This window comes from Tiliqua scincoides, chromosome 7, assembly GCF_035046505.1.
Source record: "Tiliqua scincoides isolate rTilSci1 chromosome 7, rTilSci1.hap2, whole genome shotgun sequence".
Taxonomy (NCBI): domain Eukaryota; kingdom Metazoa; phylum Chordata; class Lepidosauria; order Squamata; family Scincidae; genus Tiliqua; species Tiliqua scincoides.
In genome coordinates, this window is record NC_089827.1 from 61,555,194 (window position 1) to 61,582,900 (window position 27,707).

General features: G+C 45.1%; 2 protein-coding genes across 2 annotated transcripts; both read right to left on the bottom strand.

Moving 5' to 3' along the window:
* Positions 1-176: 176 nt before the first annotated feature.
* On the bottom strand, positions 177-6,590 carry CYREN (cell cycle regulator of NHEJ). The gene is made up of 4 exons (XM_066634287.1): positions 6,502-6,590; positions 4,631-4,755; positions 2,023-2,089; positions 177-1,381 (listed from the first exon to the last, which is right to left on the bottom strand). The coding sequence occupies exons 2-4, from the start codon at positions 4,750-4,752 to the stop codon at positions 1,139-1,141; spliced, it is 432 nt and encodes a 143-aa protein (XP_066490384.1). The 5' UTR covers positions 4,753-4,755; positions 6,502-6,590; the 3' UTR covers positions 177-1,138.
* Positions 6,591-8,730: 2,140 nt separating this feature from the next.
* On the bottom strand, positions 8,731-27,177 carry WDR91 (WD repeat domain 91). The gene is made up of 15 exons (XM_066633759.1): positions 27,046-27,177; positions 25,003-25,182; positions 24,546-24,753; positions 23,576-23,658; positions 22,954-23,075; positions 21,870-22,047; positions 20,239-20,397; positions 19,270-19,469; positions 18,737-18,887; positions 18,313-18,407; positions 17,846-18,014; positions 14,366-14,474; positions 12,488-12,600; positions 12,065-12,262; positions 8,731-9,634 (listed from the first exon to the last, which is right to left on the bottom strand). Exons 1-15 carry the CDS (start codon positions 27,166-27,168, stop codon positions 9,470-9,472), a joined length of 2,253 nt encoding a protein of 750 aa, XP_066489856.1. The 5' UTR covers positions 27,169-27,177; the 3' UTR covers positions 8,731-9,469.
* Between the last annotated feature and the right edge of the window lie 530 nt (positions 27,178-27,707).

The following is a 27,707-nucleotide window of genomic DNA, read 5'->3' on the forward strand; positions in this document are numbered from 1 at the left end:
TCAGCAATTACCACCATTGCCTGTCTGCATTCCCTGAATCACCGCCCCAGGCAAAAGAGCCAATACACATTCAGATAACCACTTTCGCTTCCACTTCCCAAATTAGCTGAGTCTTGCCTAATGGCATCTGTATGAAGATTCAGAGTACCTTTACATTCACCCAAACAAATCAAAACTCATTTTAAAAAAGGATTTATTCTTAAAATTGTATAATTTTGCATAAGGAAAACTGTTCTCAAAAATAAAATATACACAGAATAACACACAGCAACAAAAATAACAAAGGCTCAAACTTTTCTACTTTAACTAACAGGAATTCCATAAGAGTGCTTTGCAGGTTAAATTGATGCAGAGTTCATGCTCCTTTTTCTAGTCTATCATGGGTGGTACAGAACCTGAAGGTCAGCATTCCAGGAAGCAAATGGCAGGAAGCAGAAAGAGAATGGCTATCAAATGCTCCTGTTGTACACCTTTTCTCATTCATATATAAATTGTGGATGATGCAACATTATGCAGAGCACCTCAGGTGACTTGATAGAAATAAACAGAACTTGATTGCAACATGGAACCTCCCAAAAAAAACCCTATTTCAATCTTATGACTCTGGTAGATGTTTTACAGCTGCATTCAGCCTCATTCCTTATCTTGCTCTCTGCTGGCTCCTTAAGATAAACAAGAAGGAAAGGAACTGCTTCTAGTACTTTAACCCTTTAGCCACTTGTTTGCTTTTTCCCACCACGAAAGGCCATAAATCTACTTCAGTACCTTTAAGGCAGGATGGCCCAGAGCATCCCCTGGACTCAAACTAACTTTCAGGTCATCCATACAGATTCATGTAACTTATGGGAATGTCTGTCTCTAAACCTTTGAGTCAACCTCTACATGTCCTAAAGAGCTTTTCTCTGTGAACAGGACTACCTGAGAAGAAGCACAACATTCCTTACTCTTTAATAACAATTCAGTGTTATAATTCAAGTAAAAACATTCATTCTCCCAGGGAGACTTCTCTCCCTCCTTTACCAAATAGCCATGGGGGTGTGGCATGCCTCTCCTCTGTGCTATGTATCTTCTTGAAGACACCCAAGAGTTATCCTAATTGCACCCAGTGCACTTATGTAACATTAACTAAAAAGTAACATTAACTAAAAAAGATCTCACGGACATATTTTAAAGCATCATCGTCTTCGTCATCTTCTTTGTCTGATTTTATCTTCTCACTACAGCCTAAAGACTCCAGCTTGTTGGGAAGGTTGGATCCTATGGTGGTGATATTGGCTTTGCTGCTACTGGCTGCGCTGTGCTGGGGCTCTGTGGGCCCTGGCTGGGCCTTTGGGACTTCATCTTCTGGTGCAATGAAGTCCGCTTCTTTGCCGGTGCAGTCCTGGCAAACAAAACAATTGTACACATTTCTGCATGTTAAACCCTTAAAGCCCTTGTTCCTGACAAGGTCGTTCTGGCAAGGGAAAGATGCAGATATGCATTGTGAAGGCAGAGCCGGTGATACCCACAGTCCTGGTCCCCCTTTAGAAAGTTACACGCTGTACTCTATGGTCAAGGAAATGCACCATAGCTACCCTGTATGTGGACAAGAAGAAGGTGAGAAAGCAAAAACAAGTCTCTGCTATTTTACCCCTTCTCTCTCTACCCTCAGACAACAAGAGCTGCAAGAAAATCTAGGGGTGATGCAGCCATTAGAGTCATGTGGAGTAGACCAAAGCTGTAGCTCTGTAAAGGAAGTTTCCTTCTTGCGTACAGTTGCTCATGGTGTTCCTTAACACTGATGGTTCTTATGAGCAGGCACCCATTTTAGCTGGCAGAATATTTGCACCACACAAAACCAAGATAACTACCATTGTGCTGACATTTCTCCCATAAACAGTCTGCCACTCAAACATGTTGCATTTGTGTGTCTTCTTGTCAGTACTGTGTGGTGCACTGTGGCTGGACAACTCAAGGAAGGGGGCGGGGATATAGCTGAGTGGGTGGGCACATGCTAAACATGCAAACCTCTTCAATGCTTACCTCAGCCAAAATGCAAAGCGCCATGTCCACCAGCTCAGCTTCATTCATACAGTAAATAGTCTCAGTCCTGCAAAGAAAAGCCATACCATGAATTCTGAAATAAGCAGTCTTCCGAAATTCACTTAGCCCCCCCTCTTTTTTTGTCCCAGAGGCTGCAATCCTGTGCACGTTATTCTGGGAGTAAGTTCTGTTGGCTTGCAATTGAAGGGTCTTCAAAAATAAAAACAGTGCAGGGAGGGAATGTGATCAGGGTGGGAACTTCAGCAGGGACAATGAGCTAAAGCCCCCTTCCCTTGGTTTCATGCTGTTTCAGGCCCACCCTAGAGCAAAAAAATAATCATCATCATCATATTAACATTCGTCCTATAAAATGTGATTTGGCCCTACATTCTGTCCTCATATAGTTCTCTTCCAACCTAATAATACTTTCAGGGTTTCTCCAGGGGGAAGTTCTTCCTCAGCTTTCCTTTTGTCTGACAGGGTTCTTCAGAGATTTGTTTTCCTGGCCCCTTGTTCTCTTTTCCTACACAGTCCCTAGATGATTCCAACAAATCCTATGGCTTTCAGCACCATAGGCATGTGGATGATAACCAGCTCTACTTCACTGCCCAGGACTTTCTCCCTCTAGCCAATCCCACCTCTCTGATGGCCTGACATTTCCAACTGGATGCTTCATCACTGTCTTAAGCTCAGTATGTCCAAGGCAAAACCTCTCCCCTCTTCTCCCTCCAACTCCTCCTTTTCATGCACTCCCCCCCCCCTCCATTAACGTGGTCACCATCCTCCCTGTTGGACTCAAAGTCTTTGGTTTCTCATGGACTCTTCTTTCTCCTGCACGTTCCGTATCCAGTCTGCCACCAAATCATGTCACACAACATTGCAAAAATAAGGCCATTCCTCTCTGCTCCCTCACTGAAAACTCCAGTTCACACTCTGATAATCTCACACTCTAACTGCAACCTTCTCCTCACTGGTCTTCCATTGCCTCACCTCAGTTTCCTTTCATCTAACCAGCAGTCTGCCACCAAACCATTTCCCTCTCTCATTGTGCCATTCCCCTTCTTAAATCCTTATTCTGGCTTTCCATCTGCTTCTGGATCCATCACAAGCTCCTCGACCTTGCCTTCAAAGCCCTCCCTGGCCTTCCACCTCAGCTCGCATATCCCACTACACACCTGCCCAGGACCCCCACTCCTCCAGACACCATCATGTCTTCTGCTTCACCCCTTCTTCCTTGCTGCCCATAACTCCCTCACAGACCACCTGCACTCCCTTGCTTTCTTCAAACCCCTCCTCAAAATTCATCTTTCCCGTGAAGGTTTTGGCTCCACTCCTTAGCCCCTTTGCTTTACTGCAACAAAGCCTAGGCACGTGTACCTGACATCATCACAGGTGCTTCCTTATTTAACCTAGCACTGCTCCTTTTCCCTTCTTCTGTTGTCTCCCCTGTGTCTGTCTTTAGATTGTGGGACTGTTGTGGCAGGTACCAATCTTCTCTTAGGTTGTAAAGCTCCATGGACTGGGATGATGCAACATAAATAAGAACTCTACCTGGTTTGTGGGGAAAGGGGGCAATGACCTGTTCAGCTGGATTTAGTGAGGCTATCCATTTCTTTGTCCCTAAGTAGATTTTTCTTTCCTCCTTTAGTTCTCCTGTGCTCTGCTCCACCCTGGCTCCTTGCACAATAAGAATCTCAGCTTTCATCAAGGAAAAGCAGGTTATATTTCCTGGCCTGAGGAGTTCAGGAAAAAAATTTCTAGCACATAATCCTAAAATTGGGTCTTCATATGTTTCAAGATGTTAAATTGCGTTTACGATGGGGGAGGAGGGAGACTTGCTGTTGTCACCATCCCAGGGTAAACGTCTTGCACTTAAAGGGCAAAGAGATTAAGACTATGTTTGAAATCAACAACAGAGACAAAACAAGGACCGGAAATGATGCTGGGTAGCAGAGATTTTAAAAGTATGGGGAGATGAGTTAAGCAAACGCAAATATAGACAGCCCAACAGGACCCTGAAGTGATGAAGCTGTAATACGATGAAGCCATGGACCTGCAGTCTCATCAGCATAGAAGCTTTTCTGAGTGACAGGAACACAAAAAGTCCATTCAAGGACTGCACTGATGACTACTTGCCCAAGTGGAATAGCACAACTGGAGTGACAGGCACAACAGTGACAGTACTATAAGGCACCTCAACCATTTGGAACTGTCCTCCAGCTTGCGTTTAGCACAAATATCACTGGAGGACTCAGTCAGCATGATATACTTTTGCTCCAAGTGCCTTAGGCAGCACTTCTGAAACTTGCTAATGAGGGAAGTGGCTTTGTTCAGACCACCGTCAGTTGGTCTGGAGCTGAAATTTGCTTTTCCCATTAGTTGTATGCAAAAGCTGCATAGCATCTCCCACCACCATACTCACTTCAACCAAAATGGAGATTGGACACCAGTAATTGAAATAAGCAGGTCCCTTTTTTCTTGCAAAAGTTAGCTGCTCCAGCATCCCACTACCTGCGATTCACTTCCTTTCTGGTTCAGCAAACACATAATTTTAGGCCTCAGTGCAATTCAACCTCCCTTAGGGGTGAAAGAAGGAAACATGAATCACCTTACGAAAGCTGCCTTTTTCCTCCTCTTTGCCCCCAGATTGGTCAGTCCTGCTGGTTCATTCACCCTCTTTGTCATCCATGGTGGGAGGATCCTCTTCTTGGCTATGTCCGGAGTGCCCATCACCTTCAGTTCAAGAGGAAAGAGAATAGCTTTCAGAACAAGGAAGCACAGAGTTCATCTTCTACGACATGGCAGACCATTTTGTTTATATCTATGCCATGGCAAGATGGTTTACTTCTCTGAGGGCACAGACCCAACACAGAGTGACAGGGTTTCATCCTCACGCGCACTTTGTCCTCACTATCACAACGTTCCCCAAACATCCCAAAGGCTGCAATCCTATCCACACTTACCTGGGAGTAAGCCCCATTGACTACCATCCTTAGAAGCAAATACAGAATAATCTGTTAAAACAGATCTGCAGCATTTCCCCAAATGCATTCACATATCATGGTAGCATCAAGTCTAACATATTAAAAATAAAATGCACATTGAAATGAATGGAGACTTTGAACTGGATCCAGAAACAAACTGGCAATCAGAAAAGCTCTCAAAGCACTGACGGGGGAAATACACTTCCCACAGTGGGTCCTGATTACCAATCTAATGGCTGTCTTTTGGACCAGTTGGCTTTTCCAACCACTTTTCGGAAGTAGCCCCAAAAACAGCCGAAAATGTATTCTGCTGAAATGCATGGAGAACTGCAGCAAGGTCATCCATTGGATCCAAGTCTCCTGTTATACTGTTTTGATTGCTTTCTGATGTTGTGTGTCTGATTTAATGTGCTTTTCTTGTTGTTAGTTACTGAATCAGCTTTTATTATATTTTTCTGAGTTGAATATGTCGTGAGCCACCCAGAGCAACTCCCTTCCTGGAGGGGATAGACAATATTTTAAACACATTCTTTAAAAAACAGGCAGTGGTAGGTGTGGGGCAGCTGGCTGTTCCCTGAGGCCAACTGAAGTGGTTGTCTCAGGTAGATTGGTGGGGGTGCCTACCTCAGCCCACCCACTTGCCTCTGTTGCTCCTCCCCCCACGCCCTGGACTGAGAAGAACCTGCACTGCCTTCCCCCCCCCCCCCCACACACACACTCTAGGAGCTCACCAGCAATCATGCCAGCCTGCTGTTAATATTCTGCAGCTCAGAACCTTGGGATGCAGGGAGGATTTTTGTGTGCATGGGATGCCCTTGCTAGTGCGATGCCCACAAGGCTGGGTTCTGTCCAAAATACAAATGCAGCCTTTGGATGCAGTCTTTCTTGAGCACAGTGGTTCTCAAACTGTGCTGATTTTAGGTGGGTATCCAAAAATCAGGTCGTGACAGGTCCTGAGAGAATGTCATTTTAAAAAGTGGGTCCTGGTGCTCAAAAGATTCTTGGTGGGTTGCCAAAAGGTGATGGAAAGATCAGATAGCAAATTGCCTCAAGCCAAATCAGAAACCGTAGCTGCTAATTACCCTGCAAAGAGCTCAGCTCCTGCAGTTTGCAAGATTGCTGCTAACTCTGCTGCAAGGAGCTGAGCTCCTGCAGTTTTCAAGCATGTGTAAATGCAGGGAGATAAATGTTTGAGAGTCTTTTTGCTCGTTATTATAGATAAATAAAATACTATTTCTTTCTAGATCTTTTTTAAAAGTCTGGTAAACCTAGGTGGGTCCTGATAGAGTGTCATTTTAAAAAGTGGGTCCCGGTGCTCAAAAGTTTGGGAACCACTGATCCAGCACCAGATGCAGGGGACAGGGGCTGCTTTGGGCAGCCCTCCCCAGGTAGGGTCTGATGATCCTTTCCAACTCTCCTGTCTGGGAGTGCACTACACAGCACAGCCAAGAAACGAACTGCAGGATCGAGCCCACCAGGGGGGTTGCTTGCTTACCTTCCTCGGTTACTCAAAGGGCGTTGCGTTGCCCCTTCTCTTTGGAGAAAGCCAAGAACTGATGGAGCAAAGAGTCTCCCCTGCAAACCCCCCCCCCCCCATGCAGGCTCAGCGATCGCGCACAGCAAGCAAGCAACTCCCTCTGGATGGAAAGTCCCCACCCAGAGCCACAGATCTATGAAAAGCCCAGATGCACATGCAGCAGGCAGTCCTGCTCTAATGCGGAATTAGATGCATTAGAAATGTGCATTAGTGAACCCTCCCTATGAAAGAAAGGCTGCAGGGTTTGGGACTTCTTCATTTGCAGGAAAAAAAGTGACAGAAGGTAGAAGACAGATGCTTGTAAATTAATGGTGTGGAGAGATTATTTTCTTCATAATGCAACTTTGGATCATCTGATGAAATGGATCAGCAATCAGGGGTTCAGAACAAAGAAAGAAGCCAAGATTTTCACTAGAGCTAGGGGCCATGATCTATATTTCCTCTTAAGGGGTGCGGGCAAGCATGTAGACCCCTTATTTGACTGTGACGCATCATGATCCTGTCACAACATAATCTCTGGGCACTCAGCTATGATGTCACACATCACTGCACTTCCAAGTTGCCAAGCTCCATGCTGCACAGCTATGCAGCTTACAGGGAACACTGGTCATGATCCGATCATGCCCCTTACACCACCTTCACTGGCTCCCAGTATGTTTTCAAGTCAAAGTGTTGGCAGTGATCTTATAAACCCCTTAATGGTTTATGTCTTCCCCCAAATAAATCTTCCTACCCATGAGGTCATCACAAGTGCCTTGTTGTCTCCAACTGAATATCTAAAAGTGATAGCACTCTCAATGCATAACGGTCTTTTCTGTTGTGGCCCCTGCCCTGTGGCACTGAGAACAGGATTAGCTGGTATTTCAAAGGGGTCTTGAAACTTGTGCCCAACTTCTTCTTCTGCCCAACTTTTGATTGTTTCCAATTCTTGTTTTTTAGTTTAAGTTTGCCAAGATACTGCTTTGTTGTTGGTTTCTTCTCATTTATTTTAATACATCTTATATTTTATTGATGTAGGCCAGCTTGAGCTGGATGGATTAAAAGTGGAGGTCAGAAACACGTTCAACAAGTATTTCATACAATGCACAATTCACTTATAGAATTTACTACCACACAGTGCATAGAAAGGGAGATAGATCAATAGCTATTAGCCATGATAACCAAGTGAAACCTCTCTGGCCCAGAAGCATTTTATCTCTGAAGACTAGATAGTGAGAACAAAGAGTAGGGAAAAGCTATTGCTCTTCATTCCCTGCTTGAGCACATCCCAGAAGCATCTAGCTGATTAGTGATGAAAACAGAATGGGGGGCTAAGAGGACCTTCAGTTCAGCCCAGCAGGGAGCACCTTAATGCACAGATAATCTTAATGTACATGTTTGTTGTTTAAGGGTATAAAATAGTAGCCTAGTTTAACTATGGAATGAACCATTCTATTCTTCCCTTCATCCCCTAATAAACTAGCACTGTTCTCTAAAACAGGACATTGATTTGCTTCCTCTGCTGGTTATTTTGGTATATCAGAGCAAATTGACCATCAAGCTAAAGTCCACATTGCTGCCCTTCAAGGAATGGAGCAAGCTAATCACTAATCCACAGTAGCTCTGCAAACATGCCCTTAAAATTGTGTCCTAAGACAGTAGTAGTTTGGACTTCTAACTTCTGCTTAAGAAAAGCAAGGTCTGCTTATTTACCCTGTTGGAAGGCACCAGGGTAGATTGCTGGAGAGCTGGCCCTACTAATCAAATCATAGGGTTCTTTATAGAGAACCACAAAGTTCTCAATTTTCACTCCTCAAAGGCATTAAGTCCAGACCGAGCTAATAATCATTGGACAGATAGGTTGCTTAAGATTATCAATTTCAATGCAGCCCTATTATTGTCCAGCACTACAGTGCTTCAGCCCCACAAAGCAGAAGATCTGCTCACAAGGACAAAGATATTCCTATGGGAGCTTGGAACATGGAAACTTGGAGCTTGCATGTTCCAAGCAGAGGTTTCTTAACCTTTTTACTATTACAGACCCCCAATAGATTGCCCAATATTTCCCCATACCCCTTTTGCCAGACTGTCAAAATCATCATCATCACCAACCCTTGGCTACCGGTATAACCATTAACTACCAGTATGACTTCAAAAGATGTCAATAGCTTGATTTTACTTTACGTACAGAGAGCCAGAAACAGAACAATTTGTATTGACACTGATGATAGTTAATCTAATCCAACAAAAAAATTTTTAAAAATTGTTCAGAGATCAAGCCCCATACCCCCAACATTTGGTTCCCATACCCCAAAGGGACCCACAAGCTCTTTTTGCAGGACTACTCAACACCAGTGTTCACTCTTTTATTTGCAGTCCGTTACTCATTTGAGAAGATTCCCTGCCTCTGGACTAGGCTCAAGTTCTCAAAAATCCTTCAATACAAGGAAGTGAAAACAATAGGCCCTGTATTACAATTCTTTGGCCTGAGTCCCTACACAGAAGTTTCTTAAGGCTACAGAAGCAAAACACACAGCAAATGCAGACAAACATTTTCTTTTAATAAGAGACAAGGCAGACAGCACAAAATACTGTTAGGTTTGCACAGGAATTTTTTTTTTTAAGTTGGAACTATTGCAAATCTGCTTTCCCCCCTTGGCACAATCCTGGATGTTTATGGCCATGTGCTACTGAGGGCCCAGGGAAAGAGGGGACAGGTCCTCACTAGAAAGAACGTAGTGATCTCAGTGCATATCTGCTAAGAGCATGAGTCATTTTGGGGAGCTGCTGTAACAGACGCTACTTGGCAGTGGTTTGGCATCAACATCTAATCTCGGAGGGGTTGGAACTCTCTTCTCCCAAGTATGTTTGATCTAAGTGGCTAATACTGATCTTTTTTTAAACAAAAAAATCAACATCTTGTTCTTTCCCAGCTGCACAGTTCCATTTAAGACTTCTGTGCAAGCAAAGTGGTTAGTTTGATCTTCCCATCCATGGAAGCTGTGAGGCAGGTTCCACAATCCATAGCTGTGCACCAGTCCACTGTGACCACTGGGGCCCTGTGTCCTCCCAAAGAAAGGCAGCTTTCCAGTACTTTCTCATTGCCGCTCAGCTGAAAGAGAGAAAAGAGACATGCATCAAAGCTGGAGAAAATGCCGATTTCCTCTGATTCTTAAGGGTTTACAACAATCTAACCCTGTTTTAACTACAACAATGTACTGTAGTCCTGCCCCCACCACCCCAGAAGTGGTGAGATTTGGGGTAGCAAAACACCTTAGCAGTCATTTTTATTAAAGTGTGAAATCTTCTGTGGGCTCTCACAGACCAAGCCTATGCATGTCTACTCAGAAGTAAGTCCTATTAGTCATTAGGGCTTACTCCCAGGAAAGTGTGGATAGGATTGGGCTGTCAGTCTCACACCAATCCTATGAAACAAGTCATTACCACCCTTATAGTGTTAAAATATCCAGATAAAGACACAAAACGCCACACTTTGGTGTTTTGATATAGTTTCCAGAAATTAAAATAGATTACTTTTCCAGTAAGAAATATGGCTGCATCTGCTGATACTATATCACCTATCTAATACATTTTTAAGTGGTTATAATTAATATATATTGATATAATTAATATCCTTGGAATAAAAACACAACACCATAATTTGCTATTTTAAATCAAGAAATTTTGGGAAAAATATCACCAAAAAACATCCCCCCCCCGGGTCATTATTATTTATGTTGTACACAAACTACAACGAAGCTGGGATTTGAACTCGGGTTCTGGAGAGTCCATGTCCAAGTTTAATACTTTACACCCATGCGCTACAATAGCTCCAAGAAAGATGTTCAGTCTTCAACTGTTAATATAGTAACAGAGAGCAGTTTATAAGTGATGTATTTCAGGAAGAAAACAAAACAAAAATACCAGAGAAACTCAGAACAATGCAGCTGTATTTAAGAGAGCCTATGTCTGGCAGAAGCCTGTATAACTAATAACAGCAAGACCCAGTTCCAGCCATTTGGATGTCAAGAGAAGCACGAAGTTCCCTTGTACCAATGCAAGATTTGTTTGATATTTCAGCAGAGACTAAAACTCCCTGGGCATTAAGAAAACAAAAGGAGGCTATATACAGGTCTCTCACAGTGGCACTTTGTTCCTCTCTTGTAACCATGGAGAGAGCACACAAGACTCAAGCCTATCCAGAACTTTGCTCCCAACTGTGAGATAAGTGCCTCTTACATTTTACCATGAGGGAATCAAAAGAACAACACTTTAAGTTGAGGGTAGCTACAATTCACTTTTTCCATTTGTTGCTTGTTTATTTTTGCAAGCATAAATGATACTCCACATTGCGTTGGTTTTCTGGGTCTATGTTGCTTAAATTTATTCTATATAATTTAAGATTGATACAAATGTATAAATATGTTATTTATTTATTTATTTATTAAGCCTCCTCGAGGCTTCTGAAAGGCACTTCTAGTTTTGACAAAAAAACTTCTGTTTTGTAAGAATAATGATGACTTGTCATCTTAAATTTTTAATTTTAAAAAGATCAATCAATTGTAGTTATCCAATTATATGGTGAAACCAAATATGTATGTATATCTGCAAAGATTAACTCTCTACTTGAATTCATTTTGATTTCTTATTTTAAAATATTGTTTTAAAACAAAGAAAAAGAAAAATGACTGCTTTGCAGTACATTCTAGATCAACTTCATCTCAGAGGAAATCTATTTGTTAACATTTAACACTTTTAAAAATGCATTTGGTAGAAAACCAATTTGAGAAATGTTCCATTGATTTAGTTCATACGTAGTGTCATCCTGTTTTAAACATAAGCACTTAAAATCTTAAGTCACTAGAAACAATACAAAGTCTTTCAAATAGAAGCATACTACCTGTAGCATAATGTGGGGACAATGGCAAATTTTTCTGAAGTAAAATTAACTGACCACTGCTAAATTTGTATATGCTATACTGGCAACAACCATGGATTTAGAAGACATGCAATGTGACCCCAAGTACTCTGACTCAGAAATAAAACACAACAAATTTCTAATAGTGCATTTAGGTGTATAGGTACATTATAAACCTGCAATTATCTGTCCTGACTCCCCAGCCCTCAATGAGAATTCTAGGAATTATAATTTTGCAAGTGTTTCAAGAATTATGTTGGTTCCTAAGCCTTGTCTTCAGCATGTCAGTTTTAGGGGTGTCCTTTGCAGAGGTAAGCCATGACATTCAAACAGTTTAGAAGTTTGTGGTGTAGACCAACTTCTAATCTCACTCTGCCCTCAATCCTCTGCTCTAAGCAAGACAGCGGCCTTTCCCTTTCCCTCCAGAGCGCTGCAAAAAAAAAGACTTGGTAGGCCTTTGATCCACATACATCAACTAGATGGATGGAAATCAATTCTACAGCTGTTGCCTCAGCAGCGACTGAAAAATCCCTTTGCTTGAATTCTTAGGTGCTGCTTTAGCGTCCGCCTCTTGGAAGTGCCGAGACCGCATCTGCCATTCCTAATATCTTTAGGTCCCATTACCTTGTAGATGACTCCCCCAGTGGAAGAGCAGGTGAGCATGTAGTTCCCCTCCGAGTCAAATGCAAAGAGCCTTCCACGTGGGAACTGGACTTGCTTGTATCCACTGTAGCCAGACAACACAAAGGGGCCGGTGGCATCTCTGGGGAGGGCATACGCAGATACCTTGGAGCCACTTTTGTGAATGTTCCATTGAATAAACTAGGAGGGCACAAGAGATTCTAGTTAGGTGCAGAAAGGAACATGCCTGCCCTTTTCTCTGCTCTGCAAGGGCACCCACAGCTGCAGAAACAAGAGTTGTGGAGGCAGCCAGTGCAGTTGCTTCCCTTCAGGCCATCCGCCTACTTCCAAAAGGAGCTATGGCCCCACTGGACCACCATGCAACTGGGTCTCAATGCACAATCCAAGGGTCTTCCTAGTGCCTACCTTCCCATCTTCTCCAATGCTGTAAACAGTATTCTCATCATAGCTGAATTCAACAGAATACACTTCCCCATCATGGGCCTTCCAACTCATGGCACATTCATGCTGCTGCATATCTGAGGAAGAGAGAAGGGTTTTGTGTTTTGTTTTGTTTTTGCATTGTCTTCACTGCACGTGAAGGGGAAAGCATACAAAAGGCTCCAACAATGGACATGGTTTTCCCCCTGCCCATTTTATCTTCACAATAACCCTGTGAGCTAGGTTAAGGTAGAAGATACTGACCAGTTCAATGTCACCCCTGGCTTTGTTTCATGGCTAAGGGGGATCTGATCCCAGGTCATAAATACAGTATTTCTTATAGTGCAATCCCATGCATGTTTACTCTGAAATAAGTCTCACTCTGCTCATTGGGCTTACTCTCTTGTAATTGTGTTTAGGATTGGAGCCTTAACCACTTCTCTGCATAGCATAACTCAAGATGATGTACATCATAAGGCTTTTGAGATTCCCCCAAAACATTTAACAAGGCACTACTTGCCCATTTTCAAGCATATACCCACAGCCAAAAGGACTAGGATCTTATTCTCATTTAAATCCAAGCTGATTTTCCCAGGATGCTTGTATTCCACCCACTACCTTTTTCCATGTCCCCAATCATAGCACAATCATAGCACATAGCACCCAATCATAGCACATAGCAAGACAATCAAAGTGTCTTGCAAACAACACTTGTTTGTTCATTTACACCAGACTCCAGGAAGGGGATGAATTAGTTATCCCCCAAAACCAAAATGAACACATATGTATAGCCAATTCTAGTGAACATGATTTCTACTTGGAGACAAGGTGCTTCCACTTTCCCCATGACTTCACACTCCTTTTCTGACTCCAAACCCACTCACAAACCCTGACCGGACAAGGAAGCAAGAAAACAAAACTGGTACTGATGCCCAGAGAGATGCTATCGCTTCCCATCCACCTGGAGGACATCCATCTATGTGAAGCAGACACCACACTCAGTGGCCCATGAAGTCTGACTGGTTGCTCTAGAACAGAGGTTCTCAAACTCCTACCAGGGCATAGGGAACCTCATAAGTCTCTGTGAGGGCGGGGTGGGAGCAAGGGGAGAAGCCCTGATAGCACGCAGCGATTGCAGCACCAAAGGGTCCCAGCAGTATTTGAGTGTACCTGGGGGATTGCTAAAGTATCCACGAAGGTCCTAGAGGCTTGCAACCCCTCCATGTAGCTGCACAGAGCTTTGATGGCCAAACGGAACTCACTTCCTGTTTGCGTGAGTGACCTCTGCTGGGTGATCAGATTTTTGTGCAGCAGCACGGAAGGGCTGTGAGCCTCCAGGACCCTTGCGGACGCTTCAGCAGCCCCCCCCCCCGTACACTCAAATATTGCTGGGACCCCACGGCACCACAATTGCTGCAGCGCTGTCAGGGATCCTATTACTGGGCCACTTCCCTTAAGGGGGAATGGGCCAGTTCACATGCTCAATGATGGGTCATGACCCACAGTTTGGGAACTACTGCTCTAGTAGGCATTAAACCAAAAGATATGCATGGCTCCATCCTCCTCAAGGTCTCGTTTACTCACTCATCCTGCCCCACAGCTACCAGAATGAAGGCTTTGATTATTTGGGTCGTGGGGGTGGGATGGGACAGAAGAGGTCATACAAATGCAAGCTCCCAGGGTGGGAAGAGCCCCAGCTGCCAACTGCTCCCCCAAATAGTGGTCTTTGTGCCATTCCTCCAGATGTCTTGCAACATTCCCAAGGTGGAGGATGTCCCACAGTGGGAGGGCATAAATATATAGGCTGAACAAAGAAAGCTATTATGCTCTAGGAACCCAAGCTTTAGCAGGCTTTGACTTTACCAAAGAGACGAATTATGCCATCTGCTGCTCCAGTGACCAGCAGATTCCCATTGTGGTTGAAGGCTGTGCAGTTTATAGCAATGGGCTCAGGTTCAAGTGAAAACTGGAGCTGAAACAGAGAAATTTAAGAGATTATACTGTCCCTCTTCCCCTAGAAGTTCTGTTTGTAAGACAGATACACTCCAAGACGTCAGGTTGCTCAACCACACTCTTAACATTAACTCCATCTTCTCTCTCCCAGATCTGCACCACAGGGAATCTATGGTAAGGCCACACCTGGAGTATTGTGTCCAGTTCTGGTCGCCTCATCTCAAAAAAGACATAGTGGAAATGGAAAAGGTGCAAAAGAGAGCGACTAAGATGATTACGGGGCTGGGGCACCTTCCTTATGAGGAAAGGCTACTGCGTTTGGGCCTCTTCAGCCTAGAAAAGAGACGCTTGAGGGGGGACATGATTGAGACATACAAAATTATGCAGGGGATGGACAGAGTGGATAGGGAGATGCTCTTTACACTCTCACATAATACCAGAACCAGGGGACATCCACTAAAATTGAGTGTTGGGCGGGTTAGGACAGACAAAAGAAAATATTTCGTTACTCAGCGTGTGGTCGGTCTGTGGAACTCCTTGCCACAGGATGTGGTGCTGGCATCTAGCCTAGACGCCTTTAAAAGGGGATTGGACAAGCTTCTGGAGGAAAAATCCATTATGGGGTACAAGCCATTATGGGGTACAAGCCATGATGAAACAGGGGCGCAACCTCCTGATTTTAGAAATGGGCTATGTCAGAATGCCAGATGCAAGGGAGGGCACCAGGATGAGGTCTTTTGTTATCTGGTGTGCTCCTGGGGCATTTGGTGGGCCGCTGTGAGATACAGGAAGCTGGACTAGATGGGCCTATGGCCTGATCCAGTGGGGCTGTTCTTATGTTCTTATGTAAGAAATGTTGAACATCGTGGCCCATCTGTGCCCTCAGTGGTCTCTCAGGCTTTCCACCACTGAAGGACGAGAATTGTTTCCCACCAGGTACAAGATTAAATATAGCTACTTCTGGTTAGAGGATATCCTTCCTTATGCTCATGTGTGTCCTTTTTCCAAGCATTACTCCTTTCCAAAATAAAAGATATATATCACAAACTACTTCATGCACCAAAAGCTGTGGCTGCCCCTTTTCAAAAATTCCACAGTTCAGGAACGAAGAACAGACATGTTCTATCTTTACCCCATTATTTTAGGGCCAAACTAGATGCGACATTAAATATGTGCTGTTCAGTATGGCAGTTATTTTTACTGTTAAGCAGCAGCTGTACAGGGGCCTGATCTGGATCGGGACTCTGGTGTATAATGGTAAAAGTAAGAATACAAGAAAAGCCTACTGGATTGAACCAGAGGCCCATCTAGTCCAGCATCCTTGTAAGCCAGGTTGCAGGAAACAGATGCCTCTGGGAAGTCTGCAGTGCTCTCCTGCCATCACTCCCTAGCAACTGGTATTTAGAGGCTTGTTGCCTCTGCACCTGAGAGTAGCATATATCCAACATGACCAGTCACCATTTGCCACTACCACACTCTCAAGGACCTTCAGCAGTTTCAAGGGGAGGATTTTTGAGTAGGAAAACTGCATAGAGGTGAAGGTTAAACCACTACCTCCATTCTTGATTGGGCCACCATATGGCTGCTGCAAAAATATAAATGCCACTAACTGGACAGCAACATGTTTAACATATCTAGTTTGGCACCTATTTTTTTTTTCCATCAGCAGAAGTAAACTTCCAAGAACTCTCCTTTGGCTACTGGTAGCAGCACTCGCAACTTGTCTGAGATGGACGGGCAAGATCGTCACCACTACCACTGATGTTCAAGGCCACATTCAAGTCAAGGGGCCAGGATAAAACCACTAAGGGTGGAAGGAGGAGTGAGAGGGCACAGGTGGGAGAGAGAACATGGTGGGAAAATGCAACTGGACAGATGGCAAGACAGGAGCCAGCAACCGACAAGGGCAGAGCATGAACTGTGTAAATGGGAGGAGGAAAATAAAAAATACTCCCAGCAACTTTCCAGATGGAAGACAACACAATTCCGCTTGAGAGTTTGGACACTTTAATAAAGTGACCACAGTTGCAGGAGCTGCTTTGCTGTTCACTAGCACAGTTCAATATATTCGCACCTGGAATGCTGCAACATTCCATCAGTGTGTTTTGTTTTTGTTAAAGTGAGAGAAAGTGAGGGGGGGAATATCAAGAACAATACAGTATCAGACGGAAAGCTCTTCAACCTCTCCAGGTTGAGAGCAAAGTCCAAAGTCCAGCTGAAATGTCTGCGTGACTTCCTCTCTGCCGACGATGCAGCTGTCACTACCCACTCTGCCAAAGATCTCCAGCAGCTCATGGATCGTTTTAGCAAAGCCTGCCAAGATTTTGGACTGACAATCAGCCTGAAGAAAACACAGGTCATGGTTCAGGATGTGGACTCACCTCCCTGCATTACAATCTCTGCGCATGAACTGGAGGTTGTCCATGACTTTGTGTACCTTGGCTCAACGATCTCCGACACTCTTTCTCTCGATACCGAGCTAAACAAGCGCATCGGTAAAGCAGCTACCACGTTTTCCAGACTCACAAAGAGAGTCTGGTCCAACAAGAAGCTGACGGAACATACCAAGATCCAGGTCTACAGAGCTTGCGTCCTGAGTACACTTCTGTACTGCAGCGAGTCATGGACTCTTCGCTCACAACAGGAGAGGAAACTGAGCGCTTTCCACATGCGCTGCCTCCGACGCATCCTCGGCATCACCTGGCAGGACAAAGTTCCAAACAACACAGTCCTGGAACGTGCTGGAATCCCTAGCATGTATTCACTGCTGAAACAGAGACGCCTGCGTTGGCTTGGTCATGTCGTGAGAATGGATGATGGCCGGATCCCAAAGGATCTCCTCTATGGAGAACTCGTGCAAGGAAAGCGCCCTACAGGTAGACCACAGCTGCGATACAAGGACATCTGCAAGAGGGATCTGAAGGCCTTAGGGATGGACCTCAACAAGTGGGAAACCCTGGCCTCTGAGCGGCCCGCTTGGAGGCAGGCTGTGCAGCATGGCCTTTCCCAGTTTGAAGAGACACTTTGCCAACAGTCTGAGGCAAAGAGGCAAAGAAGGAAGGCCCATAGCCAGGGAGACAGACCAGGGACAGACTGCACTTGCTCCCGGTGTGGAAGGGATTGTCACTCCCGGATTGGCCTTTTCAGCCACACTAGACGCTGTGTCAGAACCACCTTTCAGAGCGCGATACCATAGTCTTTCGAGACTGAAGGTTGCCAATAATAATAACAGTATTCAAAAGAATCCTTCCAAAATGTAGTCAATAAAGACCAGCTAAGTATAAAGTTGTGCATATATTGGCAGCAAAGGCCACTGGCTTCTTATGGAGTGACAAATGAAGGAAGGAAACTCATCTAGAAACTGGGCTTGAGGAAGAAGAAAGACCAAACCTGCTGCTTCATGGTCTTCGTGTCCCATAAAAGTAGTTTCCCAGGAACTTGATTAGTGCCTTTCCCTGTGGAATCTGGAACTGCGAAATCTAGCTGGTTCACAAGGCCCGATGCTGCTGCAGAACAGACAAAGGATGCTCCACTTGGGCTACATGCCAGCGAGAGGATCCTGAAAAAACACAACACCATCAACTGGGGCTGTCTGGACAGAAAGACAATAGGGCCATGTAGGGAAGCAGACACTTCCCACTTTGGTCAGAGTTCTCCCAAGCCCTCCCACACACACACACACCCTACACAGTGCCTTGTAACAAGCTCCTCACAAGGGCAGGGGCCATTAGTCACCTGCCTCTCTCTCTTCTTCCTCCAGTCTTGAGACTTAGGAGCATCGCTCTGAAGTGAGGAGCACACGCAAGCCAAAGCAGACTGGCTCACCTGTTTTGGCAAGACGTAGCCAGGAGAATTACCTGGGCATGTCTTCATCGATGCCAATTTCACAAAGGTTCTTTTTGGCTTCTGTGTCATAAAGGCGAACGGTTCCCACACCACTGCCCAACAACAACTGAAAACAACACAGAGGAAAAGGAGAGAAAATATGTGTCATGCTCCTGAAAATCAAAAGGAAATAAAAAGAAGGGGACTTCCAGAGTCCAATTTGGGTCATGTAATAGATGAAAGGATATTATTTGAAAGCCGAAGTTTAAATTACATAGTTCCTAGGAGCTAAGGGTAATCTACCAGAAGGGAAATGCTGCTTGCATGAAAACCATATAATGCAGTTTAAGCCTCAGGCTGTATATTATCACCTGTAGTGATGACAATATATAGCGGATACAGGTGCTTCAAGAGCAGTTCCAAAATTTTGCTGTCACAACAGTCTCAGCTACTCACCAGCCTGTCCCGTTTGGTTGCCCACTCGAGGGAAAGCAGGGGAGACTTGGAAATGGAAGAAGCTTTTGTCTGCATGATCGGATTAAAAGACCACACTTTGATGACTCCGTCCACATCCAGACTGGCTACCCTTCGTCCAGAGCAGTCAACCCTGAGCACAGAAGGGAATTGTGCAATAAACATGCACAATCATAGCTGCCACTTCTAAAAACAGGCAAGTGCTGTGTCTTCCATTTGAACCTTTTACATACACATACACACCTGGATAAAATATTATAAAGTAGTACTCATTTAAATAGTTGCTCTTAATGTGCAGGCCCCTTTCAATGCTTTTAGTATAAAACCCCTAGGATGTCAGTCACATTTCATTATGCAAACTGGGATCAGAGGCCAAGAAACTGGCATTTGTCCAAGTACACCCAACAGTCTTCTATAATTAAGCCTATACTCCCCAATCCAAATCTTAAACACTATCTACTGAACCATAGTGGCTCTCTAACAGTCATCCTTCCACCAGGGAAATTACTCCTTACCGACAATGCATGATGGATGAATGGTGCTCTCCGTATTCTTCCTGACTCAAGACAATGAATGGCTGCTCCTGCCTGATCCCACCAGCATCTATGCTGGACCCAAAAACTTTGGTCAGAGTTTCTGTTTGCTCAGCGTGCATCTCAGGGGGTGGGTCTGTTTCAGTGGTATTAACCTCCATTTTCCTCTCAGCATTCTGCCCCTAAACCAAGAGAAGCAACCTGAATATAGCACAAAAACCAGGAGAATCAGTTAAGCTGCTCACATCCATCTTGGTGTGCTAAGGAGAAAAGGAGATTCAGGTAACCAAGTATGGAATTCCACACCAAGTCGGCAGCTAAAAAGTTACTAGGCCAACTAGTAGTAGTAGAACAAGCAACAGTCTTCTGTAAAGGGAACAGGAGTGTTTGCTCCTGACAGCATGTTCTATCAACTCACTGAGAAACTAGCCTTGGGAGAAGGGCACCTGCCATGAAAAGCAAGGACAGACAGCATACAACACCAGAACCAGAAGCAAGTCAATCAGACTACAGTGGGCGCTCATTATCCGCGGGTTAGGCACCCATGGATTTGACTCATCACTGGTGCTGACTCACAATGGAGGGTCTAACTTGACCTCCTGGATGCAATCGGAAGTGTCTTCTGGTCAGATTCAGGAAGTTTTCTGGGACATGGGGAAGACACAGGCTGCCTCCCAGACCTCATAAAGCCTCCCGGAGGTGTCGGAAAGGCACTTCCAGTTTTTGGAAAACCAGAAGTGCCTTTCTGACACCTCATGGGCGTGACCCGAAGACGCTTCTGGTCGCAGCCAACAGGTCCTTTAAGGGTTTTCCATGGGCCCCGGTATCTGCAGAAATCAGTATATGTGGGGGTACTGGAACAGATCCCCTGCAGATACAGAGGGCCCACTGTATTATGCATATAAAAACCATTCTTCTGTGATCTTATCCACTGAAGATACCAGTTCATACCTGAGATGTTGTTTTTGATAACAGCTCCTTCCTTTCCTTCCCATGATCCTGCAGGCGTCTCTGACGCTGCTGTAACGAACTGGATTCTGCTGGCCCCAAAACACTGAAAATACTTTTCGACTCCTTGCAGCTGGTTGCCCCCTCCTTTGCTTTGGTAGTCTGGAAGGCAAGGAAGAATGTTTTAGAACAAACACTACTCCTATCATGTGGTTTTGATGCCGTTTGACTACAATTCCACATGGATGTTTCTATCTGCAATTTGTTTTTCCATGTAGCCGATACCGTTCCTTTCCCACAGTTCTGCCCTGCAATTTCAGCATCTTTGCCTATATGGCAACATATCCCATCTGTGTGTTCAGAAACAGACCTATCTCCACAAGATGACTGACACGGATAGGAGAAGGACCAGACTGAATTTTCCCAAGGTAAATGTCCAGTTGCATTTTCAAGTGAAGACAAGCACGGGACAAGCAAGTAATTATATAACAGTGTTTGTACAGAGTTTACTTAGTGTGAACTGTGCTTCACATGTATTTTCCTTCCAACAACCCAGCAAGGTAAGCATTATTATCTCCATACTGCAGCTGAGAATAGGAATGGCTTGCCTAAGGCCCCACCTACTGTGTTCATGACAGAAGCGAGATCTGAACTGGGAAAGTCCCAGCTTCCAGCTCTATGTCTTCCCCACCAGCCCTCAGTGAATGACTTACAAAAGTTTTAATGAAATTTCATCCCAGTCCTAGGGCTTTATCCTAGGATGTTGTACCAAAATGCAGTATCTACTTATCTTTATATAGCGCTCAGCAGTAAAGTGAGTGTTAGAGGCATTTTCTTCAATATGTCCAACCAACACTTTCACTACCTGACACTCAAGGTGGGGGAAGCATGAAGCTACCAGGAGTGGCCTAAAGCCAGCTGCGGCTTCACATGAAAATCAGATACTATTAACTTGTTAATGTTGCAAAAGAAGAAACACATACATAAAACCTCAGATCAGCAGACACTCAACCTAGCTCTCAATACAAGTTAATCAATGGGAGAAGAACAGATTTTAGAACATAAGAAGAGCCCTGCTGGATCAGGCCAAAGACCCATCTAGTCCAGCTTCCTGTATCTCACAGTGTATCCCACCAAATGCCCCAGGGAGCACACAAGACACAACCTGCGTCCTGGTGCCCTCTCCTGCACCTGGCAATCAGAGGCAGCCTGCCTCTAAAACCAAGAGCTTGCACAGACCTACTATGACTTGCAACCCATAATGAACTTTTCCTCCAGAAATCTGTCCAATCCCCTCTGAAAGGCATCCAGGCCAGACGCCAACACCACATCCTATGGCAAGAAGTTCCACAGACCGACCACACGCTGAGTAAAGAAATATTTTCTTCTGCCTGTCCTAACTCTCCCAGCACTCAACTTTAGTGGATGTCCCTGGTTCAGGTGTTACGTGAGAGGGAAAAGAGCGTCTCTCTATCCACTCTGTCCATCCTCTGCATGATTTTGCATGTCTCAATCATGCCCCCCTCAGGTGCCTCTTTTCTAGACTATTTTTCTTCCTAGTTTAGTTTTCTTCCTATTTTTCTGAATAACTGTGACAGAAACGGCATTTAGAAACTACATCGAGCCCACCTCACCTGGTGGTTTGAAGGCTCTTTCTTGCTTAGCAACATTACACCCGTCTGTGCAGAAGAGGCTCCTGTTGCTGGTGCCACTCTAAAGGGACCCTTTTTACCCTGAGACAGGAAGGAAGACAAGAATCCCCCTCGGGCTTGCAGAGAGTGACCAGTGCTTCTCTGGTTGCATGTCATATCACTGGGGAGGGAGGGGAAGGGAGAATATATAAGACAAAAGAAAGGAAACCCAATAATTCTGCATCACACATAGGGCCTAAGCCAGATGGCAAATAGTGTTCAATTTCTAAGATAATCGGGTTTGTTAGGGCGCTACAGGTAGACCACAGCTGCGATACAAGGACATCTGCAAGAGGGATCTGAAGGCCTTAGGGATGGACCTCAACAAGTGGGAAACCCTGGCCTCTGAGCGGCCCGCTTGGAGGCAGGCTGTGCAGCATGGCCTTTCCCAGTTTGAAGAGACACTTTGCCAACAGTCTGAGGCAAAGAGGCAAAGAAGGAAGGCCCATAGCCAGGGAGACAGACCAGGGACAGACTGCACTTGCTCCCGGTGTGGAAGGGATTGTCACTCCCGGATTGGCCTTTTCAGCCACACTATACGCTGTGCCAGAACCACCTTTCAGAGCGCGATACCATAGTCTTTCGAGACTGAAGGTTGCCAATACAATACGGGTTTGTTAACCTGATAAGGGCTAGCCCCTTGCTAGGCTTCAACTTGTTTAGTGGGCCACATCAGCACACATCCCTCTTCACAGGCATATGTAACACAACCTTCACGAGGGTTACTTCAGTAGTTGCACTGGTTGTCGCTCTCAACTGAATCTGAATTTGGACTGTAATGTCCTCATGGGGGGGGGGTGGTCTTTTTTTTGCTTATGTCACTCTGTACAGTGCCATGTGCCACAAGAGCGAAGCAACAGCAACCAAGATTAATAATGCCAAACTTCCATTTTTCTAGTGACAAACACTTACTCCAAAGAGGCCTGACCAAGTTTACCAGAAAGAAAGCCACAGTAAAAGAACTAAGATGCAGCTCTGTCATCCAATCACACAGCCACTTGATCCAGCCTTTCCTATACAGACTCACAGCTCTGAGTCCCCCAGGTGGTCCATGTTGGCCACATAGGAAGGCAGTTTGTGATGAAGTATCAACTCCTCCTCCTCTTGTTGCTGCTCCTCTTTCTTCATTCGGTCCTGCAATATAAGCAGCTAAAAAACAAAAGTGGGGGAGAAGGAAGACACATGAATTGCATGAATTTCCTCCATGGCAATACCCAGAAATGTTTATACCGTATACTAACCTTCTCATTCAAAGAACATCAGTTTTTTTACTACCTGGGGCTATTCCTCCAGTATCGTTATCAATAATATTTCACTGTAACAACATGACTGTGTATTCACTTCCTACCATCCAAGTCAATTATAGACTTTTGTTCCTAGAGAAGGACAGGGAACATCTGCACTTTGGGATCTGCCAATGCCCTCCCCACCCCCAACCGATGAGGACAGGATGTTTTAGGACACATCACAACATCCAAACCCAGCAAGTTCTGACTTGTTCTATCCAGAGTTCAAGAACAAGCCAAGATACAAAGATGAGATTGAATTGCAGGTGTGGGTGAATGTTATTTTCTAAAGTTCTATTCAATCAAGCCTTTTTTTTTTTTCCTTACACAGACATTCTAAAACACACCTTTTGCTCTTCTCACCTTTTGCTCCAGAATTTCATTCTCTACTTGTAGCGAAGTACTCCTCTGGCATTCTGTCTCAAAGTTCAAGATTACTGGAACAGGTGAGAAAATTAAGGATCAAAAACAAGTACATAGAACTACAACCTCTGGAAGTTCCTCAAAATCCAAGCAGTCTTAAGGCCTGTGTAGCTTGGTGTTGAAGATTCAGTATTTGGTGGGTTATTTTAGTTGCTTTTTCCATTATTAAACGTTAAGCATTAAGTGTACCTGATATTCACAGGTACTTAGTCCTGTTCCAGCGGTACCATTTCTGCCTGGAGTTTTTATATATTGGGGGAGAGAACATTCAGGGGGTGGCATTTTATATGGATGACATGCTTAAACTTGGACTCCTGATCATTTGCCTGTTGCTTTCAAAGCTATCCAGCTATTGGTTGCCCTGCTACAAAGTTATGGAATGATCACAGATACTATGAAATATGAAAAAACAAGGTGTTTTCTGCAAGGTCAGCAAAACGTTGATTTGACTCAAAAATCTCATGCAGTGCTACAGAGTTCAGGAGACTAGTTAGGCAGGGAGACAGCAGGCGAAGATAGTAAAGGGACAGGGACGCTGGAACAAGGATGAGAGTTGGGCCAGAGTTCACTGATTTATATTAAATCAGCCAGGCCTTTTGCTGTAGGTATCTAAATTACATTTAGATACCTAAATGTGGTAACTAGGACATCCATCCATTTTTGAGGACCACGGCCTACAGTAGCACACCCAGTACTACACTTGCCTTGCTATCTAATACACCATGCTCAGCAAGTTGGAAATGAAGTTAGTCACTCGCAACAAGGCCAGAAAATTAGCATCTACCTCCTGTAGAAACAAAGCGGAAGAGCCAACTACACTGACATAGGTAGAAAGATGACCACTGCAAGGGAGAGCACAAAGAATTCAGCCAAAGACTTAACCTGATTTTTTTCACACTTCAAAGGATATGCATGCACTGAAATAAGACACTGAGGAAGTTGTGCAATGACACAATAAAAGTGTCTGCCCACTGGCGGGAAAAATACGTGGCGAAGGTAGGGTTTGAATCTGGATTCGGGATGAAAGGCAGAACAAACCATTCCTTCCACTCAGCCTGGTTCTGAAGTTCCGAAGCCTGCTTGAGAAAGAATTCTTGTGTCTTGTCATTCTTGTTTGTCTAAATGAGATAAAAACAAAGAGGGGATGTTTGTATGTCGGATTTTTTTTTCACTTCAGCAGCACCAAATATATTTCCATTGCTCTGTGTTCCGAGCCTGATAAAGTCGTGTAGATCCCTTTCCCACCAAACAGCCTAGCAGCTGAGAAAGATAGGTTTGCCCAGCCTCTCGTTAGACAAAGTAAGGGGTCCAGTCTTTTCAAACAAAATCATCAAATCTGGAAGCGAAACTACCAGCATGACACAGACCTGCACAGTGTGAACGAGGTAGTAGCGGTATAAACTGATCTTTAATTTGTTCACCGTTGGTCGGTACACATCCTCCAGTCGGCTGAAAAGACGCCTGTCAAGGTAGCTCCAGTAACCCCGGAGGGCAGTCAGATCGTAATTCTGAACAAACTGCAGAATCTGATCCACTATCTTATCCACCTGAAGACAGAGAAGAGACCAAAAGAAACTTCATGACTATGCAGCTGTCAGCTTCTGCTGCCAATACAGACATAACAGTAGCTATATGTAAAACGACTACAGCTTGTATAGGGCTTTTTACTGACATGGGAGAGGGAATCAAAGCTTTGTGCACTTGGCCAAGATTTTCCAGGCAAATGTTCCTTTCTACTATAGCAGCAACAAGGCTTGGCAAAATGTAATGAAAGCAGGTTTGATGCAGAATTTCCATGTGTTACTGTTTTTGAGATTCACCAGTCTACAGACTGTTTCCATCCTTTTTCAAAATATATTTTGCAACTAGCTCCACAAGAATTTATTTTTCACATTTGTATACTTCCCTTCCTCCAAGGAGCTCAGAGTGGCATACAAGCCTCCATACACTACTTCAGATGCATCAAATATTATTCTCAATTGCCATATATACACACAAGAGAAAGAAGAAAAAAATGCAAACAGTTAAGTGAAAGGGTTATCAAATGCAAGAGATCTGTGTCCATTTTTTAAAACAGAAAGCTTAACTGGGACAGTGAGGACTCACAAAAGCAGCCATAGCAGAAAAAGCACACACTAAGTTCATTAACACATGTACAGTAGTAAGATAGGACTTAATACGGAACCAGTTCCAAACTTCATGGACTCAAAATATGTGTTCCAAATGGGCAAGGCTAGTGTGATGAAGTCAGGAAAGAAGAAAAAAAACACTCAACACTTGCTCAGAGACCATATTAGACAACACATGGTCAGAGAACACATGCTCTGTGTTAGTGCTGTAGGGCCCAGTCCTATCTAACTTTCCAACACCAGTGCAGCTGTAATGCAGCCCTGGGGCAAGGGCACAAACATTCCTTTACCACAGGGGTCTCCAAACTTTTTGGCCAGAGGGCCGCATCGAATATGTGGCCTGGTGTGGAGGGCTGGAAAAAAAATTTAAATATAAAATTTAAATAAATAAGAGATTGAACTTAGGTGACGTTATAAATGAATGAATGGGCTCAACCACTCAACCTCTCTGACACTATCAGAGCACAGTTCTGGTCATGTTCAGATGAGTGGGCCAGAGGCTTTCAGGGGACAAGAGGTTGGCCAGAAAGAGGCTTGCTGCAGGCCACATCTGGCCCCTGGGACGGAATTTGGAGACCCCTGCTTTACCATGTGGAGGCCTCCGTAACTACCCTCCCACCATAGGATGGCGCAAACGCCCCATTGGCACAGCTACGCCAGGGCTAGAAAGTTGGATAGGATTTGGCCCTTGCTTGTTCCAGAGCTAATGAGCCCCAAAACTTATAACTCCAGAGCTGAGTTCCGATTAAGTCTTGGGAATCGTGCCCTCCGCAAGTAGCCATGCAAGAGGACCAAGATGCCAGCAGCTCTAGCTGGTTCTTGCAGCAAGCCCACAAAAAGCTGCCCCAAAGGCAGGTCCATGTCCAGGGTGATCAGATGCCATAAGCACCCCAAAAAGTAGGACATGCAAATAAAAGCTATAAACACTCGCAGGTTGATTTCAGGGGTTAATTTAATCACTCTGCTACTTAAGGTTCAGTTTAAACTATCGCACATATAATTTATGAGGTGCAAGAAGGCTCTGCGCAGCTGCTCCCAGGGAGAGGGAGGACACTTGGGTCCTTTTCCAGGACAGGAGGCTAGAAAAGAGGACGTGCGGGGGGGGGGAGAGGGTGCCTGGGCAGCCTGCACCACTGGGCACCCCAGAGCAGGGCACATCTGCAAGGGGCACTGCCCTGCTTGCACAGGTCCTTGCAGGCTGCACTGCAAGGTGCAGATTCTGGCGCTGCAGCTGCCAGGAGAGAGGCGCCCCCTTCCCAGTCCTGCCGCCCGCGCCCTCACCCTGAAGCCCTTCTCCTTGTCCGCCTTGATCTCCGCGTCCAGCTGCTTCAAGGTGCCGGTGAAGCCGCGGAAGAGCAGATACTCCCGCACCAGCTCGTCCGTCAGCTCCACCGCAGCCGCCATGGCGCTGCCTGCCGGTCACGGGGAGTGGGAGGGACGCGCCCGGCCCTCCTCCCGCCTCCCTCGCCCCGCCTCTCCCCTCCCTGCTCCGGCTCTCCTACAGCCCAAGCCTGTGCGTGCCTACTCAGAAGTAAGTGCCATTAGAGTTAATGGCACTTACTCCCGGGTAGGTCTGCGTAGGATTGTAGCCCCGCAGCCCAATCCTATGGATGTCTACTCAGAAGTAAGCCCCACTGTAGTCAGTGGGGCTTACTCCCAGCTAAGTGTAGTTAGGATTGCAGCCTGACTCCAACCGTGAGTTACTCCCAGGCAAGTGTGCAGAGGATTGCAGGTCTGCAGTTCAAGCCTATGCATGTCTACTCAGAAGTAAGTGCCATTAGAGTCAATGGGACTTGCTCCCAGGAAATCATAGGATTGCAGCCCCACTCCGCAAGTCTCCATCCCTCACCACTTAAACCTAGAAGAGGGTTTTACTGAGCCAGCACGGCACAGATTTCATGCATCCCCTTTGCGGGGAGAGCGCCTGTCTTTGCAGGGCTGGA